This window comes from Bos taurus, chromosome 29 (assembly GCF_002263795.3).
Source record: "Bos taurus isolate L1 Dominette 01449 registration number 42190680 breed Hereford chromosome 29, ARS-UCD2.0, whole genome shotgun sequence".
Lineage (NCBI taxonomy): Eukaryota > Metazoa > Chordata > Mammalia > Artiodactyla > Bovidae > Bos > Bos taurus.
In genome coordinates, this window is record NC_037356.1 from 22,563,918 (window position 1) to 22,578,152 (window position 14,235).

Below are 14,235 nucleotides of genomic sequence, written 5' to 3' on the forward strand. Positions count from 1 at the left end.
AAGAAAATCATGAGCTAATAAAGCAATTTTATGAAAGTCTAATTTGTATATCGTTCAGATCTTTGTGCCTTAAGGATGCAAAATTACTAGTATGCTATTACTAATCATGTTAACATATGAGTCTTTGACCTAAAACGTAAAATAGTTCATGTATGGTGTATGATCAGTGTTACAAGATTTCACAGCTAGAAAGAGTTACACTGAAAATTTAACCTCACTGTTTGTTTCCAAAAACACCATACCTGTATCTGTCTCTTTCCATCTTGCCTTGCTATTTCTTACATTTCTTACTATTTCATAATACAGTTCTACTCTCTTTAACCAAATTTAACTTGCCTGGATCAATTTCATAAGACAGGACCGACTCTGTGTGTGTGTGTCAGGGGGTGTATAGGGAATGAGGAATGGAGAAACAGAAGACCATGTACTGGTAAATTTCCCAGAGTTCAGTGCAATTAATTTCAGTATTTGATTCCGTAGGAATGCTATTTTCCCATCTTTTCCTAAGCTCTGGAATAGTGTAAATCTCATGTTTCCTTTGGGTAAGATGAGTCAATTTAAAATCATTTTGCTCTGCCTTTTAGTGATAGATTTTAAAAATATTTTAATATTGCTCCTGTAGCTACTGGTACATTCTCTGTTTTATATCACTTACTGAGCACATTTTGGCAGTTTTCTTTTCTAAAAAAGTGACAATTTCAAACAGATTTTAAAATGTATTAGAATGAATATATATATATAGCATTTTTATAACTTTCTCACCTCATTCTTTTCTGAGATTGTCAGAATTTTGTTTATCTTTTCAATGAACCAACTCTTGGTTTATTTAGCAATTATGTTACCTTTTATTTATTTTCTAATGTGATTATTTCTGCATATACCTTTATTCTTTCTTTCTTACCACTTTCTGTTGATTAGTTTTACATTTTTTCTTAGTTTCATATAACAGGCTCAGTTCATACTTTCCTTCTTTTCAACAATAAAAGCATTTATTGGTATATACTTTTTATAAATGTGGTTTTAGCTGATTTGTATGAGTTTTCATTTTAATTAAGTTCTCCTTGTAATTTCAATTTTATTTCTTCTTTGTGCAATAAGCTTTCTTGGAAGCATGAATATTAAGTGGCTGAATTTTTGGCTATCTTATTATCAAATTCATTTTTTATACTATTATCGTACATGAATATGCATTGTAAAATTTCAGCTTTTGGGAATTCAGTTTTATTATCATTTTTAATAAGTGCTCCATAAAAATAACAGGTAAATGTTATATATTCTATTTGTACTACATAACTTGATGTTTAATCAAGCTTTAATTGTATTACTTAGGTTCCTTACACCACTACTTATTTTCTGTCTACTCTGTCACATGGTATGGGTATCATGGCATTTTAATAAGCATGATTTACAATTTTCCTTATATTTCTAAGAGTTTGCATGTCACAGATTTATCTGTGTTGTTTAGCACATATAAGATTAGGGATGTTTTATCTTTAGGAAGGTCACCAAGATGAAATCAATGTACATACTGAGTTAAACATTATTCACAATCTCCCCATCTCCAAGAAAAAAAATCATCAAGTAGAGTTTCCACTTAAATAGGTCTACTTACATTAGTTGCAACAGAAAGGACAGCCATTCCGTAAAGAATATCTTGCCAAACACCTATGCTATGAGCCTTAGCAGCTACAGGTCTCCTGTACTGAGTCGTAAGCTTCCAGGCATCCACTCGAATCTCTATTATGTTATTCAAGAGCGCGAGAAGAGGGGCCAAAGGAAAAGAGGCCACAAATAACGTAACAAATCCAAACTGGATAACTGTGGGGAGAAAAGAGAAATTCACAAACTCATCATTGTGGAGGGGAAAAGGGGGAACAGTCGGCCTAACTCCCACCACTTCCTTCATTTTGAAGGGATCTACATCAGCAAAACACTCCAGGCCTCCTTCCAGCTGCCTTCTTCCCCTTTCCGAGATTGCTTGCTAGAATAGGACGGAGAAATTAGCCATGCACAGCTCAGTTCTATCCCTGCTGCTTCTTTTAAGATCTGCTTGTCTGAAGAAAGCATCTATTCTTATTAGATAAGATAAGATAGTCTTCTTATTCATAAAACACAGTCTTTTATTATTATGGCCTATGCTTAGGTCTGCTAGTCTAGTATTTATATTGGTATTGGCACATCTGTGGGGTAATCAAGCTTTCTATTTTGCTAACCTATGTACCTTATAAGATCAGAAATAATCACTGACTCATTTGTATGTTCTGAGTATATAAAAGTACTCAACTATAAGCCTTATGAATGAATGCATTATTTAAGATTTGAAAATGTTAATAGAGGAGAAGGTAGTATAAACAAGATATTTGAGAGTAAATCAGAAAATGAACCACATAAACATCAGAAATATATATATAAGTTGCATGTGGTCAAAGGAAATACAGATATCCTAGAATGAGGTATTTTTTAAGGTCCCAGTCCTCTATACTAACTTGACATCTTTCTAAATATGTTTTACTCTCTTTCCTCACTAAGGCTTAACACCTACATAAGCTGGCTTATTTCTCTATGTTTCTTCTTTTGTTTCCATCAGTGCTTGGGGTAAAAGAATCCACGTGGCTGGCAGACTGTACTTCCCACAGGAGAGAACCAAAAAACAATAAGACAAAGATGACTTTCCATTGTAGGAAAAAAGAAAAAGGAATCTTCCACTAGTCCTCTATTTTTAGATAGATCTTGAGTGTTTCTGGATTTCAGCATTTCTCATAATACTTTCTGATTAGCATCAGTCTTTCCATCTACTAATCCAAGAGAACAAACTGCCTCCTTCCTAACTTCTCTACTGAACCGAGAAACAGAAAATGAAGGTGAAGTATTATGCAGAAACAGCTTGAATTTCTAGGTTCAAATCTCAGATCTTTACTTATAATCTCTGTGGCCCACGGCAAATAACTTCTCCAAGCTTCAGTATTCTTTCAAATAAAACGCAGTGAATAATGACTGTTCTGTAGAATGTTTTAAGATTAGAGATACAGTATGTAAAACAATCAGAATAAATTAACTCTTAATTGTGTCTCAATAATTAATCTTGTTATGAAACACTGATTTCATCTTTTACTTTCAGTTATAACCTCTGACACATTTGTGCAAAAATTCACTTGAAACATACACAATTATTTAAAAATCACAGCCTTATGACTCCACAAATCAAGGACTGCCTAGTTTTATAACTGTAGACATCTTCCTATTTGCCCAAATATACCTATTTTAATTCAGGTATCATATGTACATATTTCAGTGGAGAATCAGTAACAAATTCAGGTCATCTCATTTATTCTACCATGACTTTCATGGGCCACGAAAATAAGCTGGGAAAACTGTCCTCTTTAATTTCACCAAAACAGCAGAGAAGGTCATTTGAGAGGAAACACTCTGAGTAGATTCCACAATCAGTCCTGGGGTTCTCTCTCTTAAAATTTCACCCCAAACTCTCTTCAATCCTTAGAATATTTTATGCGTTTCTTATGTCCGCTTTGGGTTTCCCTTGCATATCTACTTTTAGCTTCATTCTTTTCAGCCTGAAAAAAGGATATACACTAAATGTATGTCAGACTCTAGTAATGTTTTTCATTGTATTCCCTCTATGAGCAATCACCAAGGCAAAAAAAAAAAAAAAGCAGAAAGCTAAACTATTTTGAGACAAGTATTAAAAAGTGATCCTTACTTAATTTTGTTCAACAATACTAACATTAAGTTGATAGGAAAAATATCTCTGAGATTGCTGTTTTGAAACTAAATTTCATCCTGCATTATATTTGGGGAAGACAGAAATACTGAGCCAATATTTTTCATTCACTGTCCAATGATTTATTGAACACCTACTATGTGCAAGGTAGGAAGAAATATTAAGAGATGAAAAACACTTATTTTACTTAGCTTCTTTCAAGTTTCAAGGCAGAGGTTGAAAATTACCTGTTTCCAAATACTCATAGAATAACTCAAGAGAACCAAAAGTTTCAAGGTCATGATCCTGCTCCCATCGACTGTATAGCTTTTCAGAGTTGGTTCGGGCTTTTCGGCGTCTCCACCAATTCAGAACCAAGCTGTTGGAAGTGGTAAAAGTAAACATGAAATAGGACTTAAGAGAAAGGGGTCAGAGAATCACAGTATTAGATCTAAAAAATGGAGGTGAGGGAGGGCAAGTAAGTTTAGATCACAGAACAAGTAGAGCGAGACATGACTGCAACTAAAGTCCAAGTCAAAATCTAGTGCTCTGTTCACATCTACTTGCTAAGGATGAAAGATCTTTATTTGGATGATAAAGAAAGTAAGACAAGCCTGCCTCTGCAGGGTAATGTATTTACTCAGAGACAGCTCTTTAAAGAGCACATGGAGGAGAGGTCACCACAGGACTGTTTTTATGTATTTAATTCACTGACCTTAACGATGTTGTGATACTAAGGCCACTTGGGGGAATGAGAAATGGGTTACAATAGAAAATGTATGACAAGGGAATACAGAAGTTTATCTAACACATGACAATAAATATAATAATCCTAAATAAGATATTACCTAAATCAATTCTCTATATAAATATATAAGAATATATACATTATATATATATAAATTTAATATATCATGATATAATTAAGAAAAGACTTTTTCAAAATTAAAAACTCAATCCATGTAACACATCACATTAACACATTTAAGGAGAAAAGTATAAAATCATAGTGACTAATGCAGAAAAATGCATTTGATGTATTTCAACAACCTATGAAAACCTATTTATGATAGAAAAGAAGAAAAAGAAGAAAATTGCCTCAGTCTGATCAAAAGCATCTGCCAAAATCGTGAGCTAAACATAATTCTTAACAGGGAAAAATTAGCAGAATTCCCCTTAGAATTAAGATCAAAATAAGAGTGTATATTATAACATTCAAGACTTTATTGGAGATCTTAGCCAAACAATAAAATGAAAAAGAAAAGTCAAAAGAACTGGAAATGAAAGAGAAATCTATGATTACAAATAGTAATGTGAATGGACTGCTTGCCTAAAAAACTCAAATGAAGATAGACAAAAATTATTACAAATAATAAGCGTTTATCAATATATTGCATTCCTATATACATCCTCAGCGATCAATGCAAAGAAATAGAGGAAAACAACAGAATGGGAAAGGCTAGAGATGTCTTCAAGAACACTAGAGATACCAAGGGAACATTTCATGCAAAGATGGGCTCGATAAAGGACAGAAATGGTATGGACCTAACAAAAGCAGAAGATATTAAGAAGAGGTGGCAAGACTACACAGAAGAACTGTACAAAAAAGATCTTCATGACCCAGATAATCACCATGGTGTGATCATTCAACTAGAGCTAGACATCCTAGAATGTGAAGTCAAGTGGGCCTTAGAAAGCATCACTATGAACAAAGCTAGTGGAGGTGATGGAATTCCAGTTGAGTTATTTCAAATCCTGAAAGATGGTGCTGTGAAAGTGCTGCACTCAATATGCCAGCAAATTTGGAAACTCAGCAGTGGCCACAGGACTGGAAAAGGTCAGTTTTCACTAATCCCAAAGAAAGACAATGCCAAAGAATGCTCAAACTACTGCACAATTGCACTCATCTCACACACTAGTAAAGTAATGCTCAAAATTCTCCAAGCCAGGCTTCAGCAATACATGAACCGTGAACTTCCAGATGTTCAAGCTGGTTTTAGAAAAGGCAGAGGAACCAGAGATCAAATTGCCAACATCTGCTGGATCATCAAAAAAGCAAGAGAGTTCCAGAAAAACATCTATTTCTGTTTTACTGACTATGCCAAAGCCTTTGACTGTGTGGATCACAATAAACTGTGGAAAATTCTGAAAGAGATGGGAATATCAGATCACCTGACCGGCCTCTTGAGAACCTATATGCAGGTCAGGAAGCTTGGGGCTAGAGCACTGGGACGACCCAGAGGGATGGTACGGGGAGGGAGGAGGGAGGAGGGTTCAGGATGGGGAACACATATATACCAGTGGCGGATTCATTTTGATATTTGGCAAAACTAATACAATTATGTAAAGTTTAAAAATAAAATTAAAAAAAAAAAAGAATTGGACATGGAACAACAGACTGGTTCCAAATAGGAAAAGGAGTACGTCAAGGCTGTATATTGTCACCCTGTTTATTTAACTTATACGCAGAGTACATCATGAGAAATGCTGGACTGGAAGAAGCACAGCTGGAATCAAGATTGCTGGGAGAAATATCAATAACCTCAGATATGCAGATGACACCACCCTTATGGCAGAAAGTGAAGAGGAACTAAAAAGCCTCTTGATGAAAGTGAAAGAGGAGAGTGAAAAAGTTGGCTTAAAGCTCAACATACAGAAAACTAAGATCATGGCATGTGGTCCCACCACTTCATGGCAGATAGATGGGGAAACAGTGGCAGACTTATTTTTTTGGGCTCCAAAATCACTGCAGATGGTGATTGCAGCCATGAAAATAAAAGACGCTTACTCCTTGGAAGGAAAGTTATGACCAACCTAGATATAGGTTGAAAAGCAGAGATGTATTGAAAAGCAGAGATACTACTTTGCCAACAAAGGCCCGTCTAGTCAAGGCTATGGTTTTCCTGTGGTCATGTATGAATGTGAGAGTTGGACTGTGAAGAAAGCTGAGCGCTGAAGAATTGATGCCTTTGAACTGTGGTGTTGGATAAGACTCTTGAGAGTCCCTCGGACTGCAAGGAGATCCAAACAGTCCATCCTAAAGGAGATCAGCCCTGGGTGTTCATTGGAAGGACGGATGCTGAAGCTGAAACTCCAATACTTTGGCCACCTCATGCGAAGAGTTGACTCATTGGAAAAGAGTCTGATGCTGGGAGGGATTGGGGGCAGGAGGAGAAGGGGACAACAGAGGATGAGATGGCTGGATGGCATCTCTGACTCGATGGACGTGAGTTTTAGTGAACTCCGGGAGTTGGTGATGGACAGGGAGGCCTGGCATGCTGCGGTTCATGGGATTGCAAGAGTTGGACATGACTGAGCAACTGAACTGAACTGAACAATAGACACTACACTTTCCTTTACCACAATCCGGTGTCGGTAGATTGACTTACTGTGGGCAGGCAATTGGACCTGAGTTTGGTTCAGTAACAGATGTGTCCACGACACACAGATATCTTCAAAGAGTTTGACTTCCAGTAATTTTGAGAAATAAAATGCAACTATAGAATAATTTACAGGGCATATAACATTTAGATTCCCCAGTGAAATATTCACAGGAGACAGGGATAATTATCTTTCCCTAAACTACACTCAAGCAAACAGAGATGCATATTTAAAAGTCTGTATTACCTTTATATACATTTGACTGTTGATTAAAAGTGGAATAGCACTTAACATGTATATTACCCCATGTAAAATAGATGACCAGTGCAAATTCAATGCAAGAAGCAGGGCACTCAAAGCCAATGCTCCGGGACAATCCAGAGGGATTTGGTGGGGAGGGAGGTGGAAGGGGATTTCAGGATAGGGGGAAACATGTGCACCCGTGGCTGGTTCATGTTGATGTATGGCAAAAACCACCACAATATTATAAATATCCTCCAATTAAATAAATATTTTTTTAAAGTGAATTTTTTGTTGTTGTTGCTATTGACTTAGACATTAGCTAACAAAGGCACCATGATAATCAAAGAATTCCACCTTCTTTCAGAGGAAATCTCTCATGGTTACTTAAATCAAGACAAAACTTGTAAATCATACATACGGATAAATGGCCTCTTTAATGTTTCCAAAGATTTGTTTCCCAGTCATTATGATGGTCAACTGGGTTGTCAGTTCTACTAGGCAGCCTGCAGGATCACACTAGCAGGAAGAAAAAGGAGAAAAATTAAGTGAATGATGAAAGATGGACTTCTGCAACAAAAGAAATCTCAAACCAGAAGGTGAGAATCTGAAGATTTGCACTGGAACAGATATTAAATGATACAAAGGGATATTCAGGTCCAAGTTTCAAGCATGATCACAGTGGTGGTGGTGGTAATTTAGTCGCTAAGTCATGTCCGACTCTTGAGACCCCATGGACTGTGCCTGCCAGGTTCCTCTGTCCATGGGGATTCTCTGGGCAAGAATACCGAAGTGGGTTGCCATTTCCTTCTCCAGGGGATCTGCCCCACCCAGGAATCAAACCCAGGTCTCCTGCATTGCAGGCAGATTCTTTATCGACAGAGCTACTAAGGGAAGCTAGTAGATTCAGCTGTGAAATACGTTAAAACACACACACACACACACACACACACACACACACGTTTCTGGGCCTTATTCTTAGAAAATTCCGAATCTTCCTATCTGTGTTAGGGCCGGAAGTTGTTATTTTCTTCATGTGATCTGGTTGCAAGCCAGATTTGGAAATCACTGAGCGGGTCTAATTCTACACCCATGCGGGGAGCCCTTTCTGCTGTACCTCCAGGAAGTTACCATTCATCCTTTGCTGGGAGCCTTCAGGAATATAGAACTTACTTATTCCAGTTCATAGCTCATATTTTATATCAAACAATGGGTACAATACAACTGTCTTTCCCCAAATAAACTGGAGAGTCTATCAGATAGCAGGATTCTAAGACCAATATGCTCCATGGACAGAGTCAGTATCTCACACTTTTCTTGAAACTTGATAAAATTTGAGTAAGTGTGGGGCACACCAAAAGGTACTGGATTAACAGTGAGCTGCCGCTGCTGCTGCTAAGTCACTTCAGTCGTGTCCGACTCTGTGTGACCCCAGAGATAGCAGCCCACCAGGCTCCCCCGTCCCTGGGATTCTCCAGGCAAGAACACTGGAGTGGGTTGCCATTTCCTTCTCCAATGCATGAAAGTGAAAAGGGAATGTGAAGTCGCTCAGTCGTGTCCGACTCTGTGTGACCCCATAGACGGCAGCCCACCAGGCTCCTCCGTCCATGGGATCCTCCAGGCAAGAGTACTGGAGTGGGGTGCCATTGCCCTCTCCCTAACAGTGACCTACTGAAGCCATAAATATTACCTCTCTAGAGAATTCTTACCTCTTCACTTCTCCACACACCAAACAAATATGTGTATTTTCCAGGATATCCCACAAATTTCCCTTTAAAGAACGCTACGTAGAAGCAGGATGAATAATAATTTACAAACTGAAACAGGAACATTTTCAAGGTAAGACTGCTCTCATACTCCTGGTGAGTCCGAGGAATTTCTGATTTAAAAAAAAACAAACAACAAAAACAAGGTTTAATAACACACCTTCCTGTTTCTTCTTAAAGTGTTTTACTCCCTGGGACAAGTGGATAGCTAGTCATATTACTCACAGTCTACTGAAATGCTCCCCACTCAGTTCATAACTGACCAATATTAAGTAGCCATGGATGTGTACTAAACTTTCCAGAACCAGCATTGCATTAATCTCATCACCAGAGAAGCCTGGGAAGCCATCATTAGTATGTTTAGAGGGGTGAAATACTTGCCTAGGGACACACAGTCAGAATACAGAATTCAAACCCTTATCAAACTGAAGCGCCTCCTGCTCATCTCCGTGATTCCCAGGATATCTGTGTGTGTGTCTGTGTGTGTCACTCAGTCATGTCCAACTCTGCAACCCCATGGACTGTAGCCCACCAGGCTCCTTTGTCCAAGGGATTCTCCAGGCAAGAGTATTGGAGTGGGTTGCCATTTCTGTCTACATATCACTACATGATATCCTGTAAATATTTCAGATCTCTCTTGTCTGTTTCCAATCCAGTTTAAACAAAGTAAATCATATAAAGGGCAGAGGGTGATTTCCACATTGAATTGTGCTTCCCTCTCATGAATTAAATGGGTTTATCAATTTTTAAAATAATGTCATGCAAACAGTGGCAGCGATAGTACACATTTCCCCTCTCCTTCATTTAAAGTGGATTATCATGATCTATCACTTAATGAACTCCAAAGATAAGAAAATGTTAAGAGTCTCTTCACACCACAGGAGAACAGCATGAGCCGTGAAAGAGTAAGGGACCATGTTTTTCTGAGATGGTATCTTCCAGGGGTATGAGCTGATCCAGCCAAAACCATGACATGTTCAGCAACATGGAAATGGTAACACATATTCTAAAGACACAGATAACTCCTCCACTTTACTAAAATTTAGTTGCATTCCTACAAAATCTCTAATGTGAGTACAGGTGATGAAAGCTAAGGTATTTTTAGGTGCTTGGGTTTTAGGTGCTTATACACACACACACACACACACATGTATACACACATATATGTATACACACATATGTATACACACATATATGTATACACACATATGTATACACACATATACACACATATATGTATACACACATATGTATACACATATACGTATACACACATATATGTATACACACATATGTATACACACATATATGTATACACACATACACACACACACACTGTTGTGAACTCCAAATTTGAAAAGAATATTTAATGGCAGTGACTTCCCAGTGTTTACCCTGCTGCTGCTGCTAAGTCACTTCAGTCGTGTCCAACTCTGTGCGACCCCATAGATAGCAGCCCACCAGGCTCCTATGTCCCTGGGGTTCTCCAGGCAAGAACACTGGAGTGGGCTGCTATTTCCTTCTCCAGTGTTTACCCTACTGCTGAGTAAATACTGTGCTGCCTTTTTTGTTACCATTGGTCCAAGGACAGTGCACAGATTTGGAGAAGAGGCAGAAGCTCTTGGAGAGTGCAGTCACAGAAGAAGCTGAGGCAGGAGCTAAGTCTCTGATCTCATCTCCGGCTTGCTGGGGGCAAGGGCAGGAAAACCCTGTGCTACTCTCCCCAACTGACCCTCCCATTCCACCTGGGACCTCTTTACCTTCCCTCATGGCTTTAGGAGAAATTTTCACAAGAACATAATCCAGGTCTTAAGAAATGGCAACTGAAAAGAAAAGCACTAACTTTTAGATTTATTCAGGAGGACCTGATTGATCTGCTTTTCTGACACAGGCTTTCAAAATTCAACACCTTCCAAAAGCCATATACAAGAAATAAAAATTATCTGTGTCTTGAGAAATGTGTGAGGATTTTATTTAGGCTTCAATTAATCCCATCAAGGAAGGATTAAGGCAAGAATATGCAAAGAAGATCTACAGAGGCCTAATTCCTTTTAGTTCTTCTTCCTGCTTCCATTATAATAGGCCTGAATGTAGCTGTTAGGGAATCCTGAAGTACCAGGCTATGCGTCTACCTGTAGAGCAAAACTGTCTTGAAATGTGCTTTGAAAAGTGAACTCCCTGGGGGCTGATCCAGAATGAAGGTGTAACATTGGCAGGAATTCTTTTTCAGAGTCATACTAATGATTTGGCCAGCTTACCCATTTTTGTAATCCAGGCAGATATCTTTTCATAAAAGAAATTCAAGATCAAGATGACAATAAAGTTCAAGCACGATCCAGAGAGAGATGTGGTTATCTGGGGAGTGAGGAAACTTTTGACATGCTTTAAGGATGCTTCACTTTCCATGAAGCTAGCAAATGTAGCAAAGACTGACAGGCGGTATACAATCACAGCTACCATACACGCGACAACCAGAGCCATCTGGGGGAGGGAAACAAAAACCGGTCACTCTGGTCTCTGTATCTGTGCGACACATACATAGCTGAAACACACTCTTCTCTTCAGCTCATATATTAAGTTTAGCAGATCTGATGTGGAGAGCAAGCCAACCAGTTCCTCTCACTACTGTTGTTGTTTAGTTGCTCAGTCATGTCCAACTCTTGCGATCTCATAGATTGTAGCCCACCAGGCTCCTCTGTCCATGGGATTTCCCAGGCAAGAATACTGGGTTGCCATTTCCTTCTCCAGGGGATCTTCCTGACCCAGGGATCAAACCCACATCTCCTGCTTGGCAGGCGGATTCTTTACCGCTGAGCCACCAAGGAAGCCCCCTCTCACTGTAGATGGTATAAATGGCAGGAAATGAAAACTAGGAAAGTAAAAAGGTTAGAGATAAGGCATATGGTAGCAGCTGAGTAAGTAGAAAATAGAAAAGTACTCATTGCTTATCCTCTAAGTCCACCCTCTTGAACAAGTTGGAAAATTAGCCAGCAAGCCAGCATCTGACTGTGGCCTTACCTGTTTCTGGGTAGCCCTCTAAGATTTTTCCTTTTTTTGCATTTTTAAAAGATTATAAAGAAGAAGACAATTATGTGTAAGAGACTATTTGTGGCCCACAAAACCTATAATATGTCCTTTACAGCAAATGTTTGGCAACCTCTGCTTTAGTTAAATATGTATTGTGAAGATTACATACTTCCTCAAGAAAAATATGTTTAAAAATTCAATTTTATTTCCCCTTACAATATTGCCATTAGCAGTCTGATATGCCTGGTAGTTCAGATATTTGTATAGATCCAGTATAAATTTTATAGCTTCCCATACTGCAAAATCACAAAGATCTTTATAACAATGATTGGAGAATTTTATTGTGAAAGTTGAGGAACTGAATAAAATTAAATGAGTACTAGAAATAAATGACAGTGATCTTACCACACTCTAGAATATTTTTCATTTAGTGTCCCCAATTGATTATAACCCCTTTTAATTCTATCATCTTTCCTAAAATGATTGTTATATCATCTAGGAAAATACATATTTAAATAGAAAAACCAAGCCTTTAATAAAAAAGGTTAAAGATTAAAAAAATTATGGGACAACATGGAGTAGAGAGGTTAATCAATAGTCTACAATTGCCAATTATTTATACTTCAACAGGCTAACATCTCAGAGAGTAACTTTGTCTGTTTCCTAAAATTAAAGGTTAACTGTAAGAGGGCATAGATTTGGAAAGGGAAGGCAGGAAATAGATTATGAAGATGGAGGAAGCTATTAGGTAAAAGACATGGAGAAAATCTGACTCCCTAACAATGGGATATACTAATTAAATTCTTTAAGTAGAAGATGTAACATTTTCTTCCATTATTTTGGCAAGAGAATGAACCTTAATGGTATTGTATAGATACTCTAGATGGGCATAAAGACAAATTAATAATTTTAAAAAAAATTACCAAATAGCTCAAATTGTTTATTATACTGTTCTGATTTCAAGTTATCAACGAAGAGCTGGGGGAGGAGGAGGAATAGGCTTTAATATAAAGCACCTTTCTCTCCCCACAACTCTTTTTCCAAGGTTTAATTATGACACATCCATGTAAATTACAGTTTATTTTATGTAAGTGCTCCATTCAAGATAAAAACAAAATACCGTGGAGGGGGAGGGAAGAGAGGGACGCGGGCCATTGCAGATGAAACTGTTGAAGTGACCCCAATATGATCTGAAATCAAATAGATGACAACGGTTTTAAAGAATGCTCACCCATAATGTCACTGTGACTCCCGATAAAATGTACCATGGAAGACGGCTACATAGAGGCAAGTAAGGTTCCATCTCCTGTAATTTTGAAGAAATCACAGCAAAATTAAAAATCTACCGTCAGAGTCGGGCTTCCAAGCCATAGTCAAAACCACAAAGCCCAGTTCAAGGCGCTCAGAATCAGTGGATTCACCGTAGCTCGTGGGAAGCTGTATGCTAGTAGTGGGTCCTTACGTTTAGGTAGAAACCTTTAAGGCTCCTAGATGGAATGTTCTACAAATGATAAGACTTTATAAGATATACATTATTTCCTGAGTGTTGAATTCTAGTGGTATTTAGGGCAACACAGACAGGAAAAACAAAGCCAAACCTGAAGGCTGCTGCTCAAGTGGATATGCTTTAATGACGCTAACATTTTCTAACTGAGTTAAACTGAATTGGGCAGGCTGCCCAAGAGCTCTACTGAACTTCAGGATGTCTGTGCATACATCTGATGATGTACATGTGTGTATCCAATGTTTGTGTGTTTGTATGTGTGTGCATATTTGTGTGTACACTTGTGTGGGTTTTCACGCATGTATGTGCATGTTCCTAACAGACTCAAATGTAAGAGGTTAGGTTGTGCTTTACGATTGAAGAAGCACTGCAATGAAGTTAAAAACAAAAACCTCATTTCCAAAACCATTAAAGCTAAGTGAAGTAGATGATTCACAGTGAACTAATACATATGTTTTTTTAACTGGTTTCAAATGTAAACATTTGAATACATCTTGGTTTCAATACATCTTGGTTTTAGGTCAATAGTTTTTGGCAAAGCCAACTGAACTGCTTTTATATTCTTTTCCTATCCCATGAAGTATGAACAGATATACATC

At 37.9% G+C, this 14,235-nt stretch overlaps 1 protein-coding gene across 5 annotated transcripts in view; it reads right to left on the reverse strand.

The window, feature by feature from the left end:
- Positions 1-14,235, reverse strand: part of ANO5 (anoctamin 5) — an 86,767-nt gene that overhangs the window by 8,656 nt on the left and 63,876 nt on the right. For all 5 annotated transcript variants that reach the window (XM_024986963.2, XM_024986962.2, XM_024986961.2 and 2 more), the window contains 6 exons: positions 13,364-13,438; positions 11,364-11,586; positions 9,049-9,218; positions 7,761-7,858; positions 3,967-4,097; positions 1,613-1,818 (listed from right to left, as the gene is read on the reverse strand). In XM_024986963.2, the coding sequence (XP_024842731.1) occupies positions 1,613-1,818; positions 3,967-4,097; positions 7,761-7,858; positions 9,049-9,218; positions 11,364-11,586; positions 13,364-13,438 (903 nt within the window). The remainder of the gene's footprint in view (positions 1-1,612; positions 1,819-3,966; positions 4,098-7,760; positions 7,859-9,048; positions 9,219-11,363; positions 11,587-13,363; positions 13,439-14,235) is intronic.